Below are 26,669 nucleotides of genomic sequence, written 5' to 3'. Positions count from 1 at the left end.
CCATCTGCGTTGGCATTGCTAACCCCACTGTGGTGCTGCACAGTCATATCGTATGCTTGCAACCCTACTCTCTACCTTAACAACTTGGCATTTTGCTGGCTGGCTCGATGTAACCATTTTAGGAGTCTGTGGTCTGTAACTACAGTGAATTTTCTTCCATATAGATAAGGCTGAAGTTTCTGCAGTGGCCACACTATGGCTAGACATTCCTTTTCTACAGCTGCATAGCATTCCTCCCTGAGTTGGAGCCTACGACTGAGATAAACCACTGGGTGCTGTTCTCCCTCTGAAGAAATCTGGCTAAGTACAGCCCCCACTGCATGGTTCGAAGCATCCACCTGCACAACAAATTTTGTTGTAATCCAGACTAGCTAACACAGGGTGTCCTCCCAAAGCTCCTTTAAGCTTCTGGAATGCCTGCTCGCATACTAGGGTCTACACTACCTTATCTGGCCTGTTTTTCCTTGTCAGGTCTGTGTGGGGGAGCAACTATGGTACTATAATTGGCGACAAACTTTCTCTAGTATCCTGATGTGTACCTAAGAATGCCCTCACCTGCTTTTTGTTAACAGGTGCAGGCCATGCCTGAATGGCTTCCACTTTGGCAGGTTCTGGCCTGATCTTACCACTCCCCACTCTATGTCCCAGGTAGGAGACCTCTAACATACCCAACTGGCATTTGCTGGGCTTAATGGTCAACCCTGGCCTCTGTAGTCTTCCCAGTACCTCTCTGACATGCTGAAGGTGTTCTTGCCAGGAATGGCTGTAGATGGCAATATCATATAGGTAAGCAAGGGCAAAATCTCCTGCTAGGATGCTACCAGCCTCTGGAAAGTCGCTGGGGCATTTTTCATCCCAAAGAGCTCTTTGTGAACTCATACAAGCCAAAAGGAGTCACAAAGGCTGACCTTTCTCTAGCAGTGGGAGTCAAGGGTATCTGTCATTAACCCTTGGTAAGATCAGTGGTGGTAAGATACTTAGCCCCACCAGGCTGCTCTAGGGCTCCAGCTGTCCTAGGCATGGGGTAAGCATCTGACTCTGTGCGACTACTTAATTTCCTGTAGTCCACACAGAACGAAGTGCTGCCATCCTTCAGTACCAGAACCACTGGGGAGGCACAGGGACTGCTGGACTCCTGAATTACCCCTAGTTCCAGCATTTCCTGTATCTTCTCCCTCAGACCCTGTGTGACTCTCTCAGGCATACCCTGTAAGGGACCTGCCTAATATGCCTTTGGGGTCCTGTATCCACATGGTGCTGCACCAGGTGGGTGCACCTTGGTTTCCCAGTGATTTCGCAAATCTGAGTAGGAGATAGCTGCTGTGACATTGTTGCCCCTTCCACTGAGGTGTCCGTCCAAGCCTCACTGAGGAGATTAGTCACCAGATCTCCCTCAGACTCCTCCTGCATTCCACTGTATATATTCAGCACAAGGGCCTCCCTATCATGGTAAGGTTTCATCATGTTAACATGGTAGAATTTGTGTCCCTGCCTCCTACCTAGGAGTTCTACCATGTAGTTAACATCACTGATCTTCCTTAACATCTTAGTGTCCCTCCCAAGCTGCCTGCAGCTTGTTGTCTGACAGGAATGAGAACCATTACCTGCTGCCCTGCAGCATATACTGTCTAGCTCGAGCATTCCTGTCATATCAGACATTTTTCTGTTGGGCTCCTGCCAGGTTCTCCTGGGCCAAGCCCATGAGTTCCCTAAGCCTTGTCCTGAGGTTTAGGACCTATGCAACAACAGACTCCGTGTGAAATTCACACTCACCCCCCCACTCCTCTCGAATTAAATCTAGAGGTCCCCTCACCCTATGCCCATACAGCAACTCATAGGGTAAACAACCCGTGAATTCCTGGGGAACCTTTCAGTGAGCAAAGAGATGGGTAAATATTTGTTCCAGTCCCTCTTAAACTGGTCTGCAAATGCCTGCAGCGTGGTCTTGAGTGTAGAGTTTAACCTCTCAACAAGGCCATTAGTCTAGGGATGGTAGGGGTGTTTTTAGGTGCTTCACCCCACCGTACTACCACAGACAAGCCAGCAGCTCTGACATGAAATTGGCACCTCTGTCACTCAGTATTTCTTTTGGGAAACCTACCCTGCTGAAAATCTTTAACAAAGCACTTGCCACATTTTCTGCCTCAGTGGAGGACAAAGCCACTACCTCAGGTTATCTGGTATCATAATCTGCTACCGCTAGGATATACTTTTTCCCTGAGGAATTTGGGGTACTCAGAGGCCCCACAGTATCCATAGTTACCATCTAAAATGGCTCCTGAACCACAGGCAAAGGAATCGTAGGAGCTTTCATCTTGTCTCCTGCCTTGCCTACCTTGTGGCACTGCTCACAGGTCCTACATCTCTGGAAATCCCAGGCCAATAAAAGTTCTGCATAATACGTCTCTTTGTATGTTTTATGCCAATATGACTTGCAAATGGAATATTATGGGCTATGGCTAGGAGTGCTGGACGGTAGGCTGTGAACAACTACCAACTGCTGTATTCTCTCACACTCTAGCCCTCCCACAGGGGTCCAGTCTCTATACAGTAATCCTTTGTTTGCCGTAGTCTACAGATTCTCCCTTCCCTTGAGAATCAGGTGCCTCACTAGCTACCTCCCTCAGGCCTTGTGATGTAGGATCTGAGAGCTGAGCCTGTCTCAACTCTCTCTTTGTAACCCTTCCCAGCTCCCCTTCCACAGGAAGTCTGGTATCCTTTGACAGCAGTGCCTCACTCTCAGCCTTGGTGCTACTGCTCACCTCTGCCCTTGCAATCACTCTGTCCAAGGGAACATCCGTGCCTAGAAGCAGCTGTGGCTCACCTTCAGTCTCACTGCTACAAGTAACCACTTCACCAGTCCTGGCTGCAAGTGTACCGTCTGTCTGGGTCTCCTCCAGGCAACCAGACTCACATGCTTGTCTCCAAGCCTGACTGCATGTAACTGCATGGACACATGGTACTGCATTATCAAAATCATTCCCTATCAGGACATCTGCAGGATTGTAGTTTGGTACCCTTGTTGTCTCAAGACAACCTACTGTTGGCTTTTTGTCATTCCCACTTACTGACTCCTCCCACCTTTTGTTCCCCACCTTACCTCCGTGGACATCTATATGCTACATGGCCCCACTGGTTGCAGAAACCCTAGGTCCTGGACATGTACCTGGACTAGTGGCTTCCCCTGCTACTGGCAGATTCTGTTGGAGCAGTCTGGGCTGCCCATCATGGGTTTCCTTAGACCCATGAGCACCAGCGGTGTCCCTTTCCTGTGCAAGGATGCCCTGCTTGCTAGGTATCCGTCTCCCTTCTTCCACAACTCATCTACAGGAAGGCATTGTCTGTCACCTAACCAGATTCTCATGTCCTGAGGCAAAGTGCTAAGGGCTTGTTCCCTCACCAAAAGGTCTGCCAGCCCTTCAAAAGTGGTGACCTGACATCCACTCGCCCATCTATGAAAATAAGTGCTTAGTTCAGCAAAATATTCACACACTTTCATTTGCCTTACGTCTTTGTTCACAAAACTTTTTCGTATAAGCTTCAGGTGTTAACTTAAAAAATTATAACAAACAGTTCTTTACAACGTTATAATTTAAGCAGTCGTTATCAGACAGTTTGGAAAGAACAGTTACAGCTTTACCATGGAGTAATGGGGTCAGTAACTGTACCCAGAGCCCTTGGGCAACATCATACTGTTACATACCCTGTCAAACATGGGAATAAAACTATCAAAATTATCCCCCTCTGTAAATTGTGGAGAGAATTTACTGACCTTTGTTGCTCCTGGGGTTCGGTTACTCCCTTCCCCATTACCTCCATGACTCTGGTGGAGAGTTAGCATTTCCTTTTCATGTTGCTTCTGCCTGTCCTCCTCTTTAGCGTCCAGGTGTCAGAGTTTCTCATTTTCCTCAGTCTCTAGATGCATCAGTCTCCCTGCTGCTTCTATTTCCAAACACTTGGCCTCCAACTCAAGTCTCTCTAACTCTAGATGGATTTTTAAATCCTCTGGGAGCTGTCCATTCTTTGAGAGTTGTACTTCCACATGGCCAGTCTGATTGTCCTCCTAGTTGCTATTCTCTGATGCAGCTGTGACTACATCTGCAATCATGTCTGTCTTAGGTTGGCATGCACCAGTCCTTTAGCCTGGCACATCTCAGCCAACTGGCTCCTTGTCAGCTTGCCATACTCCTCTGCTGACATGCTTGCCTGCTCTCCCTGACTAAGCTAACAAAAAATAAATAAGTAAATAAATAAATAAAACAATTGTGACATGAACTCTGTATGTTCACTGCATGGCTGATTGAGTACAAGCACCTTCAGTGATCACTGTACACAAGCTACAGGAATTCAATATCCACACCACTACAAGCCAATTAATATGTGATGTGGCTATCTCACCACTATCAAACAATTGATATTTCATGTGGCTATCTCACCACTGCCAAACAATTAATATGTGATGCCCCTGCCCTGGCCCAGTAATCAGGGAGCCTCAGTTCTCACCACTAACACTAGTGAGCGACGTGCACATTGGGAGGATAAGTGCACACACAGTAAAGTACAATTTCCCTTAAGAGCGCACACAGATCACAGTCAGTTTGGGGCTGGTTTCTACCCTTCTCTCCAGATCCCTTATAAGACTCCCCACTGGCACAGCTACAGGAGTAAGATCTCAGCCGAGTGGCCAAGCCAAAACCTCCAGCACCCACCCTGTTCAACCAGTGCTTTGTGTCCCTGCTCAAGTAGCTGACACACATTTTGAGATTTGATTTATTTACCAGCACATAGACTCTCCTGGGGAAGAGTGGCACAGGTTCACTAGCTATGCCCCCTTCTGCACAGACTGTAATGTAGTACCAACTGCCACCAAACACCCTTATCAGCTACTGTAAGGCCCTTCCCAAAGGGTGACCAATTCTACTGTGTAATGTTAGTTATCCAAATGGTAAGTGTGACCAGAACTGTTATGGCTATTTAGTAGTGGCCTGTACAGTATCACCAAATACATATGCAAGTACCCAAGAGCTTAAATATCTCAAACAAACTAGCCACAATTAAAAGGTTTAAATATTTTAATAATAAATAAAAGCACAAGACAATAGTTAATAAATCAAAACAGTGGCAACAGAGTTCAGAATCACAGGAAATATTTTAAAACAACATTGCAGGACAGTCTCTCATAAATACAGAAAACATCTAGACTGATTTTACTATATTCCTATCGATCTCTAAGAGGGATACTGTGATCCAAGTCTTATTTACAGAACAAAGACAAGTGCTGGTGGGAGGATTTTGTCAGATCCAAAACAAGGTACAAAATGCAGTGACTCTCTCTCGGATAGTTAAGTTACTCTCTAACATTTCTGCTGGGTTATCTCAGATTACATCATTCTTGTCACCTCTGCCTTAGTTCCCAGGCTAACAGGAACCAACAGAATTTAACAGTTTTCTGTCAAAAATACATCTCTCAGATGTACAACTGCTAAGAAGTCACAGAGCAATACAAAAACACTTTACATGTGAAACCTAGTAATTTTCTCTGTCTCAAGACAATAGAAAGAAACCCCTAGCACTAGACAGTCCTGTTTCTTACTGAGATAAACTAACTTTACAGCACATCATAAAACTCTCTACTTTTTTTCTTAGCGTTTGCAAGTTTACTCTGTATATTCCAGCCTTTACCATCAACACATACATTGGCATAGGCATGTAGTTTGTACACAGTTCTGCTCTTTTCCAGCAGGGTGCATTGTGGTTATATTCTTGAAGCTCAGTCCAGAACATATAGTTTTCTTACATTTGTAAGACCAACATACAAATCATATTACTATTCACAAATGACATATAATTATTTACAAAATTCTAGCTAGCTAGGCTGGCAGCATTCACACCTAGTATTAGCTGTCTTTATATGGCATTCTGGACAGTTAGAGTTCAAGGGTGCCCTTAAGGTTTGAAAAGCTGACCGGTTGGTGGGGGAGGGGGGGCCCAAATAACTTGGATTACTGCAGCAGTGATCTCTTAGAATATCTACTGTTATGGTGAGCTTACACAACTGCAAGTAAGTGGTCTCTACAGAGAAAGCCTGTTTGGCAAATTCTTAGATTTCATGAGACAGAGGGGGGTCTTGACCCACCAGTCCACCCATCTCTAGACAAGGAAGCATTTGCTCAAATCACTCTGCACCCTGTACTTGCTGGGTTGTACCTCCTGCTAACCATCTCATTGATTTGGCCACCAGAAAGTCTTGTCAGGAAACTGATCCCTCAGACTGTATCCCCAGTAAACTGGTTAAAATCGTTGGCCTTGCTAAGAATAGGCAGTACTGGTCCAAGAGCCCTTTGGTGGACTCGTTAATTGTAACAGTGACCACAATAAAAGTGCACTGTGAACAAGCAGCATGCATCTGCCCTAAAATGAGTCACAGGTGATGGGCAGAATGGAAAGGGGTGCTTCTGCTTCAGGCACCTTTGCCATAAGAGCAGTTAAATTATGCCACAGACATGAACTGCTCATAGAGGGAGGTGTTGGAACAGTGTACTCTTGGCAGATTTCCCCCTGTGGCAGATTCACATAAGCAACTAGAGTACAGTGGTGTGATGCTTAATTAATATCTCTAACCATCTCATGTGACTGATGCATAATCCAGCTGATGGGGCTGGCCAAGGCAGCGGGTACGGGTATTGCCATGAGATTCCTGGGGTGGATCCACCTATGTGATTTTATAGGTGACTTCATAGTGTCCTACATGAATGCCCCCTTTGATGGTTCCTTTTCCTTTGAACTGTCTGTGAAAAATATTACTAAATTGTGAGCAATAAGGCAAGACCATCTGCCAGTGGAGGCAGGTTTATGACCCCTCAGTGATCCTTTAGCAAGAATCAGAAGGGGTCCAAATCCCTATGGTTTAAGAAAACACAGCATTCTCTTTGACTTCTCAGAAGGGGTGGCCATTTTAGCTGACCCTCAGTGGATGCAGACCCAGAGGTCATGGAAGATTGCAGAATCTGGGATTTTGAAGGCCCTTTTTTGGCAAGCGGAACCACAGCATCCCTGTGCACGTGCCTGGCTATACTCCTGTGGATGCAGTCAGAGCCATCTCTCTCCGTTTACTCTCCTCTGTAGATGGCCATCACACTGGACTGTTGGGTAAGAGGGAGAATATCCAGAGGTTATAGCGTACCTTTTTCCCATTCACCACCTCATCAAACTTCGCTGTTTTCGCACATTCGATCTCTCCAACAAAAAGCGGACAAAAAAGAAAATTTTTTCTCTCAGAGAATAGAACAGTCCAGGAGGTCCCACCCTACCAGAGGGGTTGCAGAATATATTCATTTTAGTATCCAGGAACAACAAGGATCTCAAGCTAGTTCATACATCTCAGCAGGTTAAACCTTTACATCAAAAAGATCCTCTTCAGAATGGTCATGGTGCAGTCAATTCTACCACATCTGAAGGGAAATGATTGAAGTGCTTGAAAGATTTCCAGGATGCCTATCTCCACATCAAGATAGCAAAATTATCCAGGAGATTTCTTTGCTTCTGGTAGGAGCCGATCATTACAAATTCAGAGCTCTGCCCTTTGGTCTCACCACAGCCCCCATCACTTTTAACAAGTGCATGGCAGTAGTTGCAGCTCACTTGTGACTCAAAGGAAGTATCTGAGTGCTACCACACATGGACAGCTAGCTCATCACTGGTACAATTGATTCCCTGACAAAAGCCATAGATATACTTGTTACAACTGTAACTATATCCTTAGGCTTTCAACCATTAAGACCAGCCTTGCTGTGATCTATTTCCTTTCCTCAGGTATATCAGCACTAAGTGCAGTAGAGATTTTGCCCTAATTTCCCCAGGGTCTGTATTAGATAGTCAAAGTTTCAAAAGAGCAAATGCTCTTAACATCGATACCAAATGAGCAAAACCACAGAATGTTGAATGTATGGAACAGCGATTTTTTTTCCCCAGGGAAAAAAATCGCTGCTCCAAAAAAAAAAAAAATTCCACAGACAAACTGGGGGGGCTCTGCCCCCCACATCCCCCTACTTAAATATACCAACTCTGAGATTGTACCACAGTAGAGGAAAAGGCAAAGTCCCAACAGTGGCACAGCGATTTTTTTTTTCCTAGGAAAAAATTGCTTTTCCGGCCCTTTGACATTCTGTGGTTTCACTTATTTGGTGTTGATGTAAGAGCATTCGCTCTTTTGAAACTTTGACCATCTAATATAGACCCCCCTCCAAAAGATAGTCATTAAGGGGCACTTTTGTTGGACAGTGCCCCCCCCCCCGTCTCCTGCCCCTTATATCATATTCCTACAGAAAGTTAATACCATGCAAAACCAGGGTAATCCTCATTACTCCTTACTGGCCATGACAAATATTTCCTTTGCACAAGCCTTATCCAATGAAGCCTCCTTGGCTTCTGAATCTTTGTCAGTATCTCCTTTCTCTCCCATCCAGTCATCTTATACCAGACTTTCTCAACTTGAAATTAACCACATGCTTTCTTCATTTTTCTTAATGGCCAAGAAACATTTGTCTGTGGATGTGATTTGCATGATTTCTGCTTCTCACGAAAAATCTACACTTGTGGCATATGAGTAAATGGAAGCATTTTGCCATATGGGTAGCCAGTCAAGGTGTTGACCCTTTTGCAGCATCTGTTGCAAACATTATTAAGTTTCTCTGAATTATTTGATCAAAGGTGTAATTATTCCACCCTAAAAGTAAAATTGGCTTCTATTTCTAATTACCATTGTGGCATTAATGGCCATTTCATTGCTTTCCACAGACAGTGTAAAGGAACCTTTTCTATAAAAGATCTGGTACCATCCTGGAACCTCATCTTTGTATTGAAAGCATTGACAAGATCTCCTTCTGAACCAGCTTCATGTGCTTAGTCAAAATTTCTTTCCTGAAAAATTCTGTTTCTTGGTAGCAATAACTTGAGCTAAAAAGAGTTTTGAGTTGCAAGCCTTTTCCTCCTGCCACCCCCCCCCCCATTTAATTTTTCAAACCAAGCCTTCAGTTATTCTGAAGGTTGCAGTTCATTTGCTCATTTTTCCCAGACCATTTGAATAAAGGAGAATATACTCGCAATCTTCACAATATTGATGTCCAGATTCAGCTCATGTTTTACTTTCAGAGAACAAGATCCTTTAGAAGGGATTCTCAGCTTTCTATCCTTTGCTTCCAAAACACTAGGACAAAGGATTGCTAAAATAATACTATCTTGATGGCTATCAGATTGCATTTCATTTGCACATTCTTTTCAAAATAAATCCTCTTCCAAACAAACCAAAAGTGCATTCCACTAGGTCACTCATTATGTCTGTAGCCTTTTTTCAGTAGTTCCTTCTTGGATGAAATCTGTGCCACAGCAACATTACCTTATCTACCTTACACAACTTTATCAAATATTACAGGTTAGATTTTTTTGTCCTTTGTAGAGCATCTTTTTTGTCACCAGTTTTGATAGGTATCCTTTCATGATGCCACCCATGTGTTTCTGCATGTTGCGATTCTAACCCAACAGTCAGGTTGGATAGCTAGGATTCTAAGGATGTATACTTTGCTTCCCATAGCACTGGCTACTTTTCATCCTAGTCCTTCCACTATGATATCTCTCTCTCGGTCATCTTCCATGTTGTCATTGTATTAAAGACATGACAGACCATCAGAAATCTGTTCTGCTAACATCACTTTCTTTGTAGCCAGAATGTTCTATTGATGGTCTGCAAACTCAATCTGAGGACAGGAGGGTCCATGGGGATTATGGGAAGGAAGTATTTTAAAGGAGCATGGCACTAGGAGTTTTAGAATGGCCAGACTGGATGTTGCAAGTGTCTGTAACCCAGCAGTCGTATCTGGAAGATTAGGATGAAAGGGATCCATACTTGTGATAAATAATTTCTGTTTACACTGTTTTACTTCAGAGTACATAGTATAGAGGGATTGAGGCCTGACCTGAACCTGAGACCCATATTTGAACAGCAGTTCTGGCTTTTGAGAAATTGGCTTCAGGTGATGGGAAAATATTTTTTTTCTTGGGGGAGGGGGGGGGGGGCTGGTTGATGCTGTCACTCACTCAGTTTGTAAGGATATTGACAGAGTTCAGTAATCACCGTAATAAACTGGAGATGCATCAACAAACATCTGTGTGATCCTGCTGTTGCTTCATTGTATGTCTTATGCATGGATGCAGGTCTTTATTCAGTGAAAAAACAAAAAAAAAAGACCCTCTTTGGCAGCAGTATGACTGCAATGGGATGTCTTGACCTCCTCTCTGGCCCTATCAGATCAGGTCAGGGAGAACATCTGACTTCAAAGACTCACATTGAAGAGACGCACCAGGGCAATTGATGGTCAGCTGTGAAGAAATGAGGTGGGGGCATAGAGTTTTAATATTGAAGAACTGTCTGGTTGTAGAGTTAGCATTGTAGTTGTATGGTGCTCATGATAACTGATGGTGGTGTTTTTATGTTTTACGTAATTGTGCTGAGAGAAATGAGTTTTGACTACTGATTATTGTAATCTGGTTTTGTATGTTTATTTTCTGTGTGTAAACTAAATGTGTAAAATTCCTTCCTATACAGCACGAATGTTGATTGTTATTAATTGAAAGTAAACCACTTCAGTAAAATATATATATTTTCTAAAACTGGTGATGTTGAAGCATTTGTGAAAAATTGGTTGTTATTTATAGAAACTAGAATATTTGTCTGTTTGAATAGACTTTTCCACTTGAATAAGATCTTGGGAGAAGAAGCTGAAATTGTAGGAACACTGATTTATTACTTTGTTTATGATCTATTACAAAGAGTACACTAGCACAAATGTGCACAGGCAACTCATGAAGAAACATTTTTCATATTCTTTCCTCTTGCAGATCCAAACCACGAAAATGCAGCAGAGGGGATAGAAAATATGGCAGATGCTGTCACACATGCTCGCTTTGTTGGAACAGACCCTTCCAGTGATGAAGTAGTGCTGATGAAAATTTTACAGGTATATCTCTCTCTACTGAATCTTCTGGGATTAAAATGATACAAAATCTAACTGATTTGCAGCTGTAATGCACTTTTACAAGAGAGGCATTATGTACGAGTGCAGTACCTTGTTTTTATAGTAAATGAAAATGGTAGCTACAAAATCGTATTATGTAGCCAATGTGAGAGAGATCTGAATACTTCTTCCCTGCTTGGGGGAAATGCTGGTTAAGCGAACTGTTTTTCATTTTATTTTGAATAGGGTAGAGCGCTGATCCCACTGGACCTGTTTCAGTCTCAGCCTTGGGTAAATACATGGCATTTATAAATAGAATGAGAAAACGTATATATAATGTATAGAAAGTGAATATCAGAATTAGCCTGAGGCTATAAAGACAATAGATATATGGCATTATATGCAGGGGGACTGACAAAGTAAATGTATTATAGATTGCAGTGTGGATATTAGACTTGTTATGCTAAAAGAATTACAATGAAAAGCAGAGTCAGAACAAGTTATGTAGAGGGAAGTTGGATAGGAAGAGGTTGTTATATGACCCAAGAGAGAGAGAGAGCAGTTGCATTTTCCATAAGTCTTGTAATGTGCATCAGAAAATGGGATAAAAGGAATAGTATTTTAAGAAAAAAAGGGGGAGATGCTAACAGCTTAGGGACAAAAACTGAGAAAGCATAACTTATACACTGTAGCCTAGGTTGGGGGGTTTGAAGGAGTGGTCCTGAGTGGTTAAGACTTCTAAGGCTATATGTTCATAGGTGCCTAGCCATGCATCTCAGGTTTCTGACAAGTTCTGATACCCTTGATAAGTGTAAGCAGGGGTTTGGGAGATGAACCATTTACAGGTTACATGTGTCCATTAGAGAGACAGGTGCCAAACCAGGGATGAATTTCTGGTTTCCCATCCAGTTGTCCAAGTTGCACTTGAATTGGGTTAGGGAGGAACGCTGCTTCACATGGAGCCTGTTCCATAGACATGGTGGTCTCTGGGATACAAACCTCTCTCTCCACCTGGACCTATTTATATCACAGGCAAGGCTTAAGTCTTTACAATGGGTAATTCTAGTGCTGTTTGTTTTGTGGATATGCAGGAGGTCCATCAGAGTGGTGTCTGGCAGTGCCCTGTATGCCAGGCATAGGTCTCCCTTCAAAAGCCTGTAGGAGACAGAATACAGGGATAGGGCCTTGAGGCGGTCTGCATAGGACATTTTACTTTACTTTATAATGGCATAAATCCCTATGTTACAAGATGGGCTGCTAACTGGCTCACTGACAACCCACACTGTGAAAGTAGCAGACTCCAAATCCGACTTCAGACCAGTGACAAGTGGAGTACCACAGGGTTCAGTCCTGGGTCCTCTCTTGTTTGGTATCTACTTCTCTGAAGTACAGGCTAACACAGAAGGTCTTTGGCTAACGAAGTTCGCAGATGACTGCAAACTAGGAGCCATAATCCAAACTCCTAATGATGTGGACATCCTACAAAAGGGCCTCACTGAGACAGATGCCTGGTGTCAAAGCCATGGCCTCAAGCTCAATACCAAAAAGTGCATTGTTATCCCTTTTGGTAAAAACTCTGTATCCATGAATTACCATGTAGGTGGTAGTCTACTTAACACCGAAAGTGTGTTAAGAGACCTTGGGAACACAGGTGGACAGTAGTCTCTCCTTTGATAATCACATCGCCACAGTAGTCAATAAATCCTTCTACGTGGCACACCTCATCACAAAAGGTTTCTCATCCAGGAAAAGAGAGGTCATTGTTCCCCTCTACTTGTCACTCATTAGACTCATTGTAGAATACAGTGCCCCTTTTGGTATGTACCTCACAAAACATCTACAACAACTGGAAAGGCCGCAGAAATACCTTACAAAGAAGATTACCGGCCTCAAATAGATGCCCTACGCAGACTGTCTCAAAAAACTCCAGCTTTACTCCATTGCACATCGCCTACTCGGAGGCAATCTCTGCCTAACATACAAAGCTATGTCAAACCCAGAGTTGTTGGACATGCTCCACATAAAGAAATACCAGTCCCTTCAAGCTACACACTTTAGGGACCTAAACCTTGTCACAACAATAAACAGAACATGCTGGAGGGATAGATTCCTGTCCCAGAGACTTCCCATACTCTGGAACAAACTACCTATCTATATCAAACAAAGCTCCTCATTAGCACTCTTCAAGAAAAATCTTGATTGGATGTGAGATAGGAAATTCACCCTGGGGATCACTTCTGTGGCTCTGCTCGACAGGAGCACAGGAAAATAATTTTCTTGGGTGGCGAAAGCCAGGTTACCTTTTTGGCTAGGCTTATATAGGCCCTAGGGCCAATATCCTAGTACCTACCTATGAAGCCCTGTATTCTTTTAGTGAGGAACCTCTGTGGAGGTTCCAGTTGTTGGATATACCTGGTTAGGTACATACCAAAGGGGGGGAATTGTACTCAATGATAGGTCTGATGAATGCCAAGTATAGTGGAACAATGACTTCCTTCGACTTAGATGCCATACCTTTGTTTATAAGTTGCTCAATATAGAATGATTTACTCACCACTGTAGACACATGATGGTCAAAGGCTAGATTACTATCTGTGTGTGTCCCTAAGTCCCTGACTACTGGGTCAACTCTAAGGGTATATCGTCAATGTGATAGTTGCCTGGGATGGATGACTACCCAAAGGATACTATTGTTCATTTCTTGACATTTAGTTTTAGTCCATGGCTCTAACACATGTTGTCTGTGTCAGCCCCTCTTGCAGAACATTTGTGTCCGTGTGAGATTCAATGACTGCTCCTAATTTGCAATCATCTGCAAATTTAGTCAGCCAGAGATCACTGACATTGGCCTTGACCTCAGAGAAGTAAATGTCAAAAAGGAGCAGTGCAAGGACTGATCCATGAGGGACTCCATTTGTGACTGGTCTCTTTGTTGAGGTGAACTCTAAAATTCTAACTTTCTGGGTCCTGTCTGTGAGCCAGTTGTACCTAACCTCTTGAGTTAGTCAGCAATGCCGGAGTGGGGAATTGTCAAATGCCTTGGCTAGGTCATGTTAGGCAGTGTGAACAATTTTGCCCTCATCCATTGCTTTGGTGACTTTCTCAAAGAAGTCCACCAGGTTGAGTAAGCATGATCTGCCCTTGATGAAAACCATACAGCGTTGGGTCCACTATCTGGAGGTTTACTATATCTTTAGTGATGATCTCCATGGTAAGTCTTTCCATGGCTTTACATATGAAACTAGTAAGACTTATGGGTCTGTAGATAGCCCACCTTTGTGCAAAGGGATGACTGTTGCCTTTCTCCATTCATGAGGCACAAAACCTGTTTGGAGGCTACAGTTAAATAGTAATTTCAGAGGCCCGGATAGGTCAAGTTTCATGCTATTTCGAAAGCATCCTGGGATATTGTCTGGGCCCACTGATGTAGTGTTCTTGGTCTTATAGACAGCATTAAGGACCTGTTCCCTAGTGATAGTAGGGGGAGTTGTATTTGATGATATTTCCTGAGGGACGATTGAGGGGGAGGGAGGGGTAAAGTTGGAGCTCAATTTATCCGCCAAGAGGTTTGCTATGTCTTCTGGCTCAGTAAAGGTGGCTCCACCTACAATGAGCTCTGCACACAATTGTGCATTGCCTTTGAGGTTGTGGACATAGCTAAATTATGCTTTGTGGTTGTCCTTGGCCTGGGAGGCCAAACTGACCTCAAATTTGCTTTGGTAGACCTTATTTGTTCTCTGAGTTGTTTGTTTAGTTTGATGAGAGTGCTTTTATCCTGTTGGGTGCTGCACCTCCTAATTTTTACCATCATTTTCTTCCTCATTTCTGCATTTCTGAATAGTCTTTAGGCTAGCAGTGCAAAGGTCTCATTCTTGATAAGTTTAAACAACTGAGGGGATGAGTAGAAAGTCAACATGTTTGTTTCAAATGTAGTCATTTAACGTCTTCAGCGGTATTGCTGTGGTGGTCATTTCTTAGGGAGAGTGATTAACATGCATTTCATCACTTTCAGAGGCTGTAGCAATCAGAGAGAGAGCATATTCTAACTGAGCCAGTAAGATACCTTTGTCTGTAGCATTCCTACAAGATCAGGAAAGAAAGAGGGAGACACACCCTATTTAATAGCCCAAAATTGGAGACAGTTGTTTTTTTTTGTGTGAGTAATCTAGGTGGAGATGAAAATTTAGTAAGAGGTCCAACCAGATCCCTGAATATTTGAATGTAGTGACTTTTTTAATATTTCTTTTTCCAAATGATCTAGGATTTGTAGAGGTCTGGAGATGGAAGTAAACTGAGCTTTTACTTAATACCAAAATACATTGTTTGTGTTTTGGAGGACTTAAGCAATAATTGTGTATCATTGACCCATTGAATAAGGATATGGAAATCAGCCTGAAGTTCATGTTCAAGAGAAGAGAGAGAACAGCTGGAGAAGGTTTATGACCATGAGATCTGCATAAAGCAAGAGAGGAGGATGGGTTAATACAGGAGGGAATTTGGTAGCATAGAAAAGAGGTGAACTGCCAGAATAGATCTTGTAATTTATGATTATCTAAGTTTGGGATTAAGCTTTGGAAACCTGGTCAGTGATACTGAGAACTAGAAAGACAGGACACCATTGTAGTGTGCAGCATACCCATTTGGAGAGATGAAACCAGGATGCGTTATTTCTAGCAGCATGCAGGTGTGAGCTAAAGTATACTTTTGATTCTAGGGACGTGGATAAGTGTAAGCATTAAAAATTATCCATCTAACAAATATTCTTTATGAACGTGTATAGTCAGTGAGGAGGGGGTAAAGAGCTGTACTAACTTTGTGATGCAGTTCATGCTTGTACTGTTTAGAATGTTGGGAATTATGTAATACTGATTATTGAGTTTGGTCCATTATCTGCTAATCATGTTTTTAGTTTATATATGTATCTGATGGGGGCATGTATTATCTTAGTTCACAAGTATTGCAGTAGCTTCATCGCATTTCATATTAGTGTTGCTCAAGGTAGAGTTAGAAGTAAGCTTCCAATTAAGCAAGAGTTGTGTTTCATTCAGTTTGACTTTGTGTTTAATAGAGTTCTTTTATTTTGTCTTGCAGGTTCTGAGAACCTTGCTTCTGACACCCATTGGTGCTCACCTCACAAATGAGTCTGTGTGTGAAATAATGCAGTCCTGCTTTAGGATATGTTTTGAAATGAGACTCAGTGGTAAGCCAAGTATTTTTTTTTATTTTAATATTTGATGTGTTATTTATATTTCTTTTAATATAGTGCCTTTTCTGCTTATCCATTATCTGTAGTTCTTACATGCAGATCTTGACTTTTGACCTCAAACAAGTATTTCCCTTATTTCACATGCACTTGTTAAGAGACCGCTCTGATAGTGGTGGAACTGTTGACATTAGAACTGCAGATCTGTGGTTGACTAATGTTCTTCTTGGATCCTTCTGCAGTGCAAAGGCTGTTGGCTAGTTTTCTTGTCCCTCTTCTTTCTGCGTGGGCATAACCTTTTTGGTCCGTACTGACTTCCCTTTGTCTGAATTAGAGGACATGTGGTCCTCAGTTTTCTTTTAAATGCAGTCTATTCTCTAGTAATCTGAAGTGAGACATTAGCCTGGTTTTTGTGAAATGTTATCACAGAGATCATCCATAGTACCGATGTGCATCCTTGTCTGACTGGGGAAAGTACACAGCTTGGATAATTCCTGTACCAGAGACTGGCAAGTAGGTAGGTTAGTATTTTCATAATAATGGCTATCGACTGTCATGTTAATCACACCTGAATTTTGCCAGCAATTCACCCGTCCCAAGCTGTCGAGGAGTTGCAGCAGTGTTTCCTCCACCTTCCAATCTGTGATGTCTTTCAGAGTTACCCAAGTGGTCTAAGAATGTTAGAATTTGGAAAACAGCTTATTGTACTTTCTTTTCTTTTTTTTTTTTTTTTTTTTTTGCTGCTGTCAAGAAGAATGGTCATACATTCCTGGTTTTATTATTGGTTTGGAAAGCTGTTCTTTCCTTTATTCTGCCTTTTTAAACATTTCTGTTGAATGTTTTAATATTTTATCTGTCTGAGATGGCATTGTAGTGCTTTTTGTAAGCTGCACCCGCCCATCACTTTAGTTGGCTTTTTTATTTTTGTTAATGTTTCTTTGCTAAAAGTAGCAAAGTTTTGGTGGAGGGGAAGGTGGACAAGCACATTGTTTTGTTTGGGGAATGAATGTATTTTGATACATCGTAGTTTATATGATAAACCTCTTAAATGCAGTTTAGTATGTTAAATATTCTGAGACAGAAATTACATTCTAAGCTAGTCCTTCTTCACTCCATTCTCTTTTGATTAATTGTTATCAGAACTTATACTGAGAGGTCCTCTAAAATCAGTAGTGGTAAGGAACTTCATCTTTGGGACTTTCTCCCTCTGTTCACTACTTTATCTGCAGTTACCCCAGTCTTAAGAGCATACATATCTCCTGCCACTGCATGCCATAACATCAGACACAAGTTCTAGAAGGGCATATTCAAACTTCCGGTTCATAGTGCTTTCTTCCTACTTGCACAGTTTGGATCTTGATCCTAGTGTGAGTCTTAAAGTAATTTTCCAACATTTGATGACATAATAACTTTCGCCCTGTAAAAATGCCTGCACTTGCCAGATCAATAGCTATAATCTGTACCAACACAGCCTGTACTGGTGGGGGTGGATTTGGACAACATTAAAAGCCAGTGATAGTGCCACAGATTCTGTCAGGCACCTGCTCTACTAGATGCAAGAAACTCAGAATCTTCCTTAGGGCAGTCAGGATGGTGATATTGGAGAGTGGTCAGATATATGGTTACCACCTGTCCCACTTTGCGAGGGATAGTCCTTCTTTGGGCAGTTGTGTCCTGCAAAAAAATTGTAAAAATGGCCAATGTCCTGAGATTTTGGGGCAAAATTATTTCCTATATTTTATGTAATAGCATAAAAGTTATTCTGCATCTGAAACACCTAAATGTCATCAGAAACAGAATAAGCAACTAAAATGCTACAAGAATAAGCTTTTATTTAGGCAAAAAATTAAGTTATGTCCTTTGTACTGGCCATGGGTATGTTTTGGCCTCCAAAATCTGACGTTTGTACCACAATTGTTCCACTTTGGGCATTTGAAAAGGTGGCAACCCTAGTCAGAGATCAGCCAGAGGGTTCCTTGCATTACTATAGACAGGAATAGGATAGGAGGGAGTCAGTGAAGGCGGAGCATCAGACAGATCCACTTTCTGTGACGTTTGCTGTCATGGTAGTCTCCACCATTTTACTGGTTTCAAGCCTTGTCTTGGCTAGTATGGGAATCAAATTATAACTGTCATTTTTGATTATTGAGAAAATTATAGGAGAGACACATAACGCAGCTATCATTCTAAGTCACATTTCCAGGGATCTTAGCGTTATGCTAATTGTGCTTAGGCACAAAGCAGATCAGCCTTCTCAAATGGGACTTTGAGTCCTTTAGTGAGTATTATTGAGGTTGAACTGAAACCCATAGTCATCCTTGATTCAAATGTGGTAGTTTGACATTTCTACCACAGCTTTTGCAACTTGTGGACCCTTGTGTAGCCTAGCACACTGGACCTTTATGTACTGATTCACACCTGGTGAGATGCCTATGAATGAGTATGGGAACACACCGCTAGGGCACAAATTGACATCTACTCAAGATTCTGTGCATTATTTTCAAGTGTCAACACAACTATTGTTCACAGCCTGCAATGGGGGGGGGCTGTTGCCCACCACCTGTAATACACCTGTCCGTCACCTTCTGTCTGTTGTGCTAAGTGACCACAGGACATCCCCTTTTGTAAGTATCTCCCTCTCTTGCCCACCTCGGTGGGAGAATTGTAATGTACTCTTGTCCTTCCCTGTAGGGCATATTAGCATGATGGCATATTGTTTGTTTCTAACTTTCTCCCAGATACCCCCTTCTTTGTCTGGAGGGGGACTCATGCTGATGAGATCCTCCTTGGGCCTGCCTGTATTTCCTCTGTCACCCCCTCCAAAGGCTAAACCAGTATTTGAGGAACAAGGATACTCTGTAGCCTTGAAATATCCAGATTGTATCCTTAGCTGTTAAGGCAGATATCCTCTTTAAACCTTCAGAGGTGTTAAGTGGTTTTCTATGGAAGCATCATAAGGCATACTTTCATGGGATCCCACAGACCTCATTACCTAGTTAACTTACCACTGTATAGGAAGTCTGAAGGTATAGATAATGTGAACAGCAGAACATTTGTCTCTGCCACCCTTGTCTTTGTAGCCCTGGATTGCCTATGTCTTTGTTCTCTGTCCTTTTTCAAAAACAAGATCACTGAAAACATATCAGAACTCTGTCATCCTTTTTTTTTTTTTTTTCCATGTCCTCACAGTGACTCTTAAGTGTAGTCCTTTAAAGAGCTGATCTCCAAGCTTTGGAATTTGCACAGCAGGAAATCCTTTCTTTTGCTGGCTGAGTGCATTATCACTCAAATGTCAGGTAGCTTAGACCAAACCCCTCCATAGAGAGGAATTAAGTGGTTTGATCAGGTGCTTTAAAGTGTTTAGCATTTTCTGTTCCAAAGTCATCTAAAGAAATCTACAAAAAAAATCGAACAGATGTGATGTTTGGAAACAGTTCACATGTTCATTGCAGATTTCCACTAAATATAGTTTGTTTGTGTCTGTCGGCTTTTCCCGGTTGGGGTCGCCACAGCGGAACTCCGGTCCGCTAATGATTGGCAGTTTATTTTTACGTATCGGCTTGCCTGGCCTGACGCACAACCTTCAACGAAGGTACGCCCATTCACGCATGTCTCCACGCAGAAGACGCTCTAGCTGAGAATCGAACCGGACGGCGTCTTACTGTGAGGCGACAACGCTACAGCAGCACCACCACCGCGCGGGTCCTCCACTAAATATAGTACTGAGGAAAAAAATTGTTAGAAATAAAATCCATTAAAGTCAATTAGCAGCCATTTCTAATTTTCACTTGAGTCATTAGGATCACTCTCTAGCTTCTCACAAACTCTGTACAGCCATTCTGAAAGGAGTTTTTTTCCTCAGACCCCCAAACAGGGAAGCAGTTCCATCATGGGACCTAAATTTTATGCTCAAGGCCTTGACAAAACCGTGATTTGAGCTGGCATCTACAACTCTGCTGTAATTCCTTTCTTGGAAAACCTTGTTTCACGTGGCTATAACTTCTGTGAGAAAGGTATCTGAACTTCACTCAGTTGTTTCCTATATGGCCTTTACACAAGGGCAGAGTTGTTCCTATGTAGAAATCTGCCCATTCTGATAAAAGTGGCTTCTGAGGAAACCATGGAATGTGAAGTTGTTAAAGCTCGCCATTTATTCTCACTGATGGATTCAGAGCCGATCCTCTGCTCCGACATGGCTGATAACAAAGCTCAAGGCTTAGCCATAGCTCGAGACCAAGCCCCTTATCCCATGAAGCACTGCTGGAATTACCTCAGATCTAGCTTGCCACGGCACGGATCTCTTGGTTTCCAGCGTTGCTCAAGACTGTTTTCATCTATTAGCAAGTTTTTACAAACTTTTTTCTGCATTTCTTGTAGTGTTAGTTTAGTACTACTATAGTGTGATTTAGACTTTTAGCCCTTTCTCTTATTAACGGTTGTTATGGCCCATTTGAGTTGGTGGCGTTTTTTGCTGTTAGTTTTTGGCCTTGGCCTTTAGTGGATAGTTGTTATAGAGTTTATTAGATAGTCTTGTCAGTTATATATATATATATATATATATATATATATCTCCTTAGAGTGTGGGCTTTATGGGCATTGTTCAGTGTGTTAAAACTGTTTCATATTTGCTTAGTTGTCTTAGAGTTTAAGCATCAGCTTAATTATGTCTGAAGTTGGAGAGAAATCTAAGTCTGGCTTCACATAATGTCCAGACTGTGGACAAAAGATGTCAGTCACTGACGGGCACGTTCAGTGTGTATACTGTTTGGGTGCAAAGCACCTACAAGAATCTTGTAGTATTTGTCATTCCTTCTCTTCTAGAGTGCTGTTAGAAAGGAAGAGAAAATTGGTGGATCGTGGCTTGCTTAAATGCCCCTTCTCTGAAGCTTTGAGTGACCAGGATGGTGCCAGCAAGTCTTCTAAGTCTTCAAAATCTTCTGCGGATTCCAGGGGATCTAAGAAGGCTAAGAAAATGGACGATTCAGGGCTATCGGTTCCACTGACTTCCGAGCTGAGTGTCCCATCCTGTCCGGAGCCAGCTCACAGCCTTGGAGCCAGTCCTTCATCTCCCATACTTCAAACGGCACCATCTATGCATTCATCGAAGTCTTCTATCAGCCTCTCTGATCTGGATATGAACCGGCTGGTGCAGAATCTCTTACGGGCACCAGGCCTTGCCAAATTGTTGTCGGCTTCGACACTTCAGTCGGAACCAAAGACCATCACCCCAGACTTGACTGCTCCTCCTCTAAGCCCTACTGGACCTTCGGAGCCGGAGGAGGTTGACCTGATGTATGTTGATCCTGTGGAGCCGAGACCTGTCCTGGTATCTTCGGTTCCATTTGCTCGGATGTCCTCGGCGCCGACCAGGGACTCTAGAGCCGACAGTCTCCTGTCGGGTCCGGTGAGGGTAGTCATACCGACTTGTCGGTGCCGACTCTTCCTCTCGGGGCTTCAGCTCGCATGAGCTCTGCTCCTACCTCGGGCTCTGAGCCCATGGCCTCAATGCGGGGAGGATCAGGTGATTCCTTCGGGTCCGTCTACTCCTCATCGGAGCCATGGTACTTTCAAAGCTATGAGGAGAGTCATGTCTCCAAGGACATCTTAAACATCAGGTCTGGCTTCCTCCTCCCCTCAAGTGCCTGTGTCTGCTTCTTTTTCCATTGGCCAACCCAAGCGTAGAGACCCTGAGCCTCGGGTAGCCCCACAGGGCACCCCTTACTCTTCCGAGACCTCTTCAGAGGCTCCCGCTGAGGAGGTCCCCAGGAAGAGGTTGTGTAAGAGGAGACACTTGGACTCCCCACAGGAGACTTTGACATCTGACACTGACTTGGATGAGTCAGAAGGGTCCCCTCGATCCCCCTCTGAGGATATATCCTTTGCGGAGATACTAGGGATCCTTAGGCAGAGGGGTGATTGGCACTCCATAAGCCCTACTGAGGACGAGTCAGTGCTTCTGAAGACTTTCGGGTCTCAACCTTCCACCTCTTGGGAGTCTCCACCTTACGACGAACTCATGGATCTGATCTCTCGTAAGGCGTGGGAGTTGCCGGAGTCCATGGAACCTGTCCCTCTAAGGCCAAATAAGTTCATTTCCGCCCTCGTGGATAAACTTTTTTGAATAAGGGAGTGCCTGTTGATGCCATGGTGGTGGCGGCAGCCACCAAGAAGGAAATGTCTGAGACTTCCTCATCTATCCAGCCTCCTAACAGAGATTCTAGGATCATGAATAGATACGGGAAAAGCATCTATAGTTCAGCGACCTTTCCTCTTCGATCACTGAACTATTTAACCCACTTCACCAGACTGCAAAGAGATCTCCTGAAAGAGCTAGGAGATTCTCTCCAGGGTACGGTAGCTGCAGGGGTTTCCGACATAGTTACCAACCAGCTCGCTACTCTAAACTCGATTGTGAACTCATCCATGTGTCTCATGTCTTATGCAGCAAGATGGTTCAAGTAAGTCCGCAAGTTCAGACATTGCTCTGCGTAGACATGCCTGGATGTGTCGCTGTTCCTTCGCGGAGCCCTTCAAGTCTTCTTTTATCAACACCCCATTTGATTGGCTCATCCTTGTTTGGGCCTAAAGTAAAGGAAACTTTGACCAGGTGTGAGCAGGAAGGAAAGACTGTGCCTGCTGTTGGAGTCCGTTTTTCTACCCCTACTCAGCCTTATCCCAAATGCCCTAGGAGTGGAAAGATGTGGTTCCGAAAAGCCCAAGGAGCCTTTCAGGACACACGTGGCAAAACCCTCTCTAGAGGCAGAGGAGGGGGTTATAATGCACGGCAGAGGGGGTCTGCAACAGCAGGGTGACAAAGGCCAGTTCTCTGCTCAGCCCTACCAGCGCTTCTGAAAGAAGGCCCGGCTGTCCTGCTCTGGAGGCAGTTGGGGGTCACTTGTCTTTATACCCAGAAGCCTGGCTAGACATAACATCCGATACCTGGGTACAAAGCATCATCTCCAGAGGGTTTTTCATACCGTCCCCCCCCCCCCACCCTTTACTCCTGTCAGGAGAATCCTGGACGTTCCACCCAGTTTCAGGGAACAAGCAACTATAGAGGTCCACAAGTTGCTAGAAGAGTCATCCAGCCAGTCCCAGCAGACCAAACAGGATTCGGAACTTACTCAGGATTCTTTTTGGTTCCAAAGAAAACAGGGGACTGGAGATCTATCTTGGACCTCAGCAGACTCGACCAGTTTGTGAAGAAAGAGAAGTTCCGAATGGTCAAGCTTCAGTCCATACTTCCCTTTTTAGGGAAAGGCGATTGGATGTGCTCCATCGATCTCAAGGGCGCGTACTACCACATAAAGATGGACAGACACTCCAGAGATCACTTGCGTTTCCAGCTGGGAGCCAGTCACTATCAGTTTCGAGCCCTGCCCTTTGGTCTCACTACAGCCCCCAGAGTATTCACCAAATGCATGGCGGTGGTCACGGCTCACCTGAGGTGTCTAGGATTCCAGGTGTTTCCATACCTAGACGATTGTCTCCTTACCTCCACCACCAGGCATCAACTGATTCAGGCAACGGAATCCACTCTGACACTCTGCAACCAATTAGGCATTCAAAAAGTCTGCCTTGTCGCCGTCACAGCATATCATCTTTGTAGGAGCAGAGCTAGCTACCTCAACCACCACTCTACATCTTCCAGCCGAAAGGGTCTCACTTCTTCACCAGCACATCGCCTCATTGGTTTCAAAGAACAGAGCTCCAGCTGCAGTGGTCTTCAAAGTACTAGGTTTGATGGCGGCAGCAAAATTAGCCATTCCTCTCGCAAGGCTGCATATGCGGATCCTTCAATGGCTTCTGTTCACCCAATGGTCTTACCAGGATTTACCAATGAACCACATGATCCTCATCACAAACTCATGCAAGAGGGACCGTCAGTGGTGGTTGACGTCTGTTCATGTCATAATGGGACGACCCTTTGTGCCCCCCCCCAGTAGCCACTGTGACCATGGATGCTTCCCTGATAGGGTGGGGGGGGGGCATTTTCAGGGAAAGATTGCCCAAGGCACACGGACGGATCAAGAGTCACATCTGCATATCAGTGTTCTAGAGGTGAGAGCAGTACTTCTGGCGTTGCAGTATTTTCAGGACTCTCTTCCTATAGGGACGATTGCAGTTGAGACAGACATGTCAGTGGTCTGGTACTTGAACAACCAAGGCGGAACCAAGTCTTTACCCCCTTTGGCGAGAAGCCCTCAGAATATGGCAATGGGCTGTGTCATCCCAGCGTTTTCTGTTAGCAATGCACATTCCAGGGAAATCCAACGTGATAGCGGACAAGCTGAGCAGGGCAATCTTGTTGCCTAATGAGTGGTCTCTCAACCAAGCCATTGCGGACAGGATTTTCCACAAATGGGGCCAGCTTTTTGCCAGTCATATCAATACCAAATGCAGAAGCTACATTGCCCTGATAACACCTCCAGGACATCCCCCGAGAGACGCACTCGTACACGATTGGCCTCCGGGTCTCCTATATGTATTTCCTCCAATCCCATTGATACCCAGATATTTACAGAAAGCAAAGTCGCTGGAAAGGATGGTCATTCTTATAGCCCCCTTTTGGCCTTGACAGATTTGGTTTCCCTTTTTTCACCATCACCTGCTGAAGGATCCATGGATCCTGGACCCAGTTCCTGATCTGCTGACACCCGTCAGCGGACCTTCATTGCAGTCACTGAAGCTAACTGCTTGGCTGATCCAGTTCCCCACATAGCCAGGCTTCATTCCCTGTCGTACGACACAAGACAATTCTACTGTCTTCCCATAAGCCTTCCACCAGAAAATTATATCGCAGTAAGTGGAAAAGGTTCTCCATTTGGGCCGGCAAACAAAAGAATTGACCCCTTTCAAGCTCCATTGTCGTCCATTCTAGATTTTTTAACTATGATTTTTAAGGAGGGAGCAGCTGCTGCTACAGTTCGCGTTCAGTTAGCTGCTATATCCAGTTTCCACTTTGGAATTGATGGTTTAAATATTATGGGCCCATAAGTTACCTAAGGCTTTTCTCCAAGGTACTTTTCACATGAGATCCCCAGTGAAGACTCCTTATTTTCCTTGGAGTTTTTTTATGCTGTCTCAAATAATTCTCTCCCCTTTTGAACCAGCATCATCTTGTGATCTCAAATTTCTGTCCTGGAAAACCATTTTTCTAGTGGCCGTTACTTCTGCCCGCAGAGTGTCAGAACTTCAAGCATTGTCTATCAGACCCCCTTATATTATTTTTCATGTTGATAGAGTATCTCTCAGAACAAACTCCTCCTTTTTGCCTAAAGTCTGTTCGGAGTCTAATATCAATCAGGTCATTGAGTTGCCAGACTTCTTCCCCAACCATTCCAACAAAGTAGAATACATGCTGCACAAACTTGACGTGTACAGACAGCTCAGATTTTATCTTGATAGAACTAAGGATATTAGGAAATCAGATCAACTTTTTGTATCCTTTTCGGAGGCTAGAAAAGGTAGACCAGTGGTTAAAACAACCCTTTCAAAATGGTTATCAGATTGTATCGCATTTGTTCATGCAGCTGCTAAAATACTCTTGCCACACAAAGTAAAGGCTCATTCAACCAGAGCCGTTTCTACGTCTTCTGCTTTTCAAGCTAAATTGCCCCTTGATAACATTTGTGCTGCAGCCACTTGGTCTAAGCCTCATACTTTTATCACACATTATAAAGTGGGTAAGGCCTCCAGGGACAGGGCTTCTTTTGGTTCTACGGTCCTGAAAAATGTACTCCCGTGAGCCACCCAGGATTGCAGGTGCTAGGGACACTACGTGAGAATAAACGGCGAAATTTAACAACTTCACATAAAGAAGTTATGTACTTACCATAACGTTCCTTGTGAGTTGTTTATCTCACCTTTATTCTCACGTCCCTCCCTCCATCCCCCACCTGGCTGACAGTTGACTTAGAGGCTGGTATCATCCTGGTGGTTCAATTCTTCTTATTTTTTTCTTCCTTTTTGGAAGAGTGGACATCTTCCACGGATGTAGTACACGCAGCAAAGAAGATCTAAGGTAATTCCAGCAGTGCATCATGGGATAAGGGGCTTGGTCTCAAGCTATTGCTAACCTTGAGCCTTGCTATCAGCCATGTCGGAGCCGAGAATTGGCTCTGAACACATCAGTGAGAATAAAGGCGAGATAAACAACTCACATGGAATGTTATGGTAAGTACATAACTTCTTTTCTGATGTTGTTAATCTTTGTTCATTCCTTACTGATGGGTTATTGGTTCCATCCTTGGAACCGAGCCAGCCATTTATCAAGCTTGCGTCAGCCAAAAACTCTTGAGCCAAGGTCCTACCCAGAATGCTCTGCTCCCTGTTACCTCAGATCTGGTTTGCTGGGTTGCTGTACAGCCATGTCAAGCCACACCTCTCTCAGCTAACTGAATAATTTTTGAAAGTTTATATATTGTCTCTACTTTAAAAGTTTTGCAGTCAGTTAC

The 26,669-nt window shown here is 43.6% G+C and overlaps 1 protein-coding gene across 5 annotated transcripts in view; it reads left to right on the top strand.

The window, feature by feature from the left end:
* The window catches only part of GBF1 (golgi brefeldin A resistant guanine nucleotide exchange factor 1), a 4,751,435-nt gene that overhangs the window by 1,057,498 nt on the left and 3,667,268 nt on the right, over window positions 1-26,669 (top strand). For all 5 annotated transcript variants that reach the window (XM_044055999.1, XM_044056000.1, XM_044055998.1 and 2 more), the window contains exons 5-6: window positions 10,894-11,012; window positions 16,101-16,209. In XM_044055999.1, coding sequence (XP_043911934.1) covers window positions 10,894-11,012; window positions 16,101-16,209 — 228 coding nt within the window. The remainder of the gene's footprint in view (window positions 1-10,893; window positions 11,013-16,100; window positions 16,210-26,669) is intronic.

Source organism: Protopterus annectens, chromosome 14.part0 (genome assembly GCF_019279795.1).
Source record: "Protopterus annectens isolate FY-2018-M chromosome 14.part0, PAN1.0, whole genome shotgun sequence".
In the NCBI taxonomy this organism is placed as follows: Eukaryota; Metazoa; Chordata; order Ceratodontiformes; family Protopteridae; genus Protopterus; species Protopterus annectens.
This window is presented reverse-complemented; position numbering and strand designations above follow the sequence as displayed.